At 37.7% G+C, this 2,500-nt stretch overlaps 1 protein-coding gene across 1 annotated transcript in view; it reads right to left on the bottom strand.

The window, feature by feature from the left end:
- The window catches only part of mast2 (microtubule associated serine/threonine kinase 2), a 258,263-nt gene that overhangs the window by 91,778 nt on the left and 163,985 nt on the right, over window positions 1–2,500 (bottom strand). The window contains exon 4 of the mRNA XM_059341171.1: window positions 1,920–1,951. Coding sequence (XP_059197154.1) covers window positions 1,920–1,951 — 32 coding nt within the window. The remainder of the gene's footprint in view (window positions 1–1,919; window positions 1,952–2,500) is intronic.

Genomic DNA, 2,500 nt, shown 5'->3' on the forward strand with positions numbered 1-2,500 from the left:
TAAAACAAAGAATGCATCAATTTCAGAATTCAGGGTTTATATTTTAAACAGTTTGAACATAAAATATACTTTATTTGTAAATATTTTAATTGAATATATGTCAGAAAGGACACATATTATCTGTTTATTTATGTTATAGACACATCTTGTTTTAGATTCAGCTTGTAAATCATCCAAAGTGAAGTTTTCTCCACATTACCAAGCAGTCAACAGGCGGGAAAAAGTTTATATAATTTTCCGACACAAGTCATCAATTAATTAATTATCAATCACCATAAGTGCATAACACACTCCAACCTGATGCCTCCTCAGGGGGGAAAACATACACTTTGTTTCTGTTTCTGTTTTATTTCCTTATTCCTTATTTCCTTAAATGTTTACCATTTTTGCCGCTAGCTCATTCATTCATTCGGTAGCAATGAATAATAATTAAGTGGTCAAATTCAAGCATTTATTAAGGACTTTCAAGGTCTATTTTCAAGCTTTCCCAGTATCTTACACCTGTTGTAAGTGTCATGTTTTAGATGAGTTCTTACAGACTAAAAGGGCAGATTTCACTGAACCAAACCAACAGAGATGGTGTTACACTTTTAGGAGGAACGCTCTTCATTCAGATAGATACTCATTATTTTTTACATTGATCATGTGATTATCTGTAGTTTATAGATGGATATAGTCAGATTGAAGAGAAATACAGGAAGAATTTCTAGCATTTCCAAGCACTTTATCCAGAATCCTTGAAAATACAACATTTAAATTCAAGCATTTTCAAGGATTTAAAGAACCCGTACGAACCCTGACTTAGAAACAACACAAGTTATTAAGTTTATGCAAAATGGGTTTGCTACAATATATATTGTGCAGAAAAGACCTTTCACATCAGACATTATCTAGAGCAGAACAGATAGAAACAGATGTTCCTTTAAAAGGTCAATATCAGCCAATAACAGTGTTACTGTTCATAGATAAATCAGTCAGCTGCAGTAAAAGCATCCTGAATGATCAGAAGCAGGATTCTAGTGTGAATGTTTCCACTCTCAGAACATTAAAGATGAACAGAAACACCTGAATGACTTCACTGAACCTTGAAATGCTGCAGAACAAAGTTACAGGATACAGTGTTTACTGGTGTCACTGAGCAGCAACAGAGAGCTGAGCTCCTCTCACCTGCTGCTGGTGTGTTGTTGTGTTGTGTTGTTGTTGTGTTGTTGTTGTCAGGTTGCTCAGGGCAACGGGGGGAAAGGTGATGATGATGATGATGATGATTAAAACATAATGACAGATCTGATATTCCAGCAGCTCTGATGCTTCAGAGGCTGAGTGATGGTTCCAAACATGCAGAACTTTAAAGAGGACAATAAATCACACACACACACACACACACACACACACACACACATATATATAAATAGGTCTGCATCTATACACAGTGGGATGCTCAGCTGTTCTGTACACACACACACACACACACACACACACACACACACACACACACACGGACTCAGTGGCTTTTCAACTTTGTCCTTTAACCCTTTACTGGAAGCTCTCTGTGGATTACCAGCTGACACGAGATCAACAAAGACAAACATGGATCTGCTTTCACACTCACACACACACACACACACACACATGCACGTGCACGGGCACACACACACACACATGTGCAAAGGCACGCGCACACACACAAAACAGAATTTCACTCTTGCAAAAATCTGCACATACGTCAGAAACTTGAAAGTCTCCATATCACACCAGCAAAAAGTTGTATTTTTAAGGTGTAACAGCAGCTTCTCCTCCACTGTTCCTCCTGTTAGAGACCACTCCTTGTACCTGACACCTCCTCCTGCAGGTGTGTGTCTGTGTTTGGTTCATTGCTTTGCAGCCTCAGACAGACAGACAGAGAGGATGATGGTACTTACAAACTGCCTCTCCTGGGAAGACTCAGCTCCTTCTGAAAGAGAGAGAGAGAGAGATTTTTAAATATTTAGTTCATCACTTTGTAGCCGATCGGTGAGAAATATCAATAATCAGACAGTTTTGTTGATTAGTGCAGCTCTTGTGTTGTTACACCTGATGACCAGCAGGTGGCGCTGCAGCATCACTGCATCACTGCTCAGCTCCAGCATGAGTCCCATGTTTCTCCACCAGAGTTTAAAGTCTGATTTTGTGCTTAATCCTTAATAGGACACTCATTGAAATACTTGCAAATTCCAAATTTCAACCCTAGAGAATATTGGAGGATATTACATACAGCCAGAATGTGTAAAAAAACATACAAAAATAATATTTTGAGAGAAAAGTTTACGAGATTAAAGTGACAAATCTACAAGAAAAAAATATGCAGATTTATGAGATTTAAAGTGGTGAATCTGCGATAAAAAAGTAGTTTTTTTCCCACTTTTGTTTGCAGATTTGCCACTTTAAATCTAGTAAATTTACAACTTTTTTCTCAAAATATTACCTGACCTTAGCAAATAAAGTTGTTTGCCTGATAAAGGGT

The sequence above is a fragment of the Centropristis striata genome, chromosome 9 (assembly GCF_030273125.1).
Source record: "Centropristis striata isolate RG_2023a ecotype Rhode Island chromosome 9, C.striata_1.0, whole genome shotgun sequence".
Taxonomy (NCBI): domain Eukaryota; kingdom Metazoa; phylum Chordata; class Actinopteri; order Perciformes; family Serranidae; genus Centropristis; species Centropristis striata.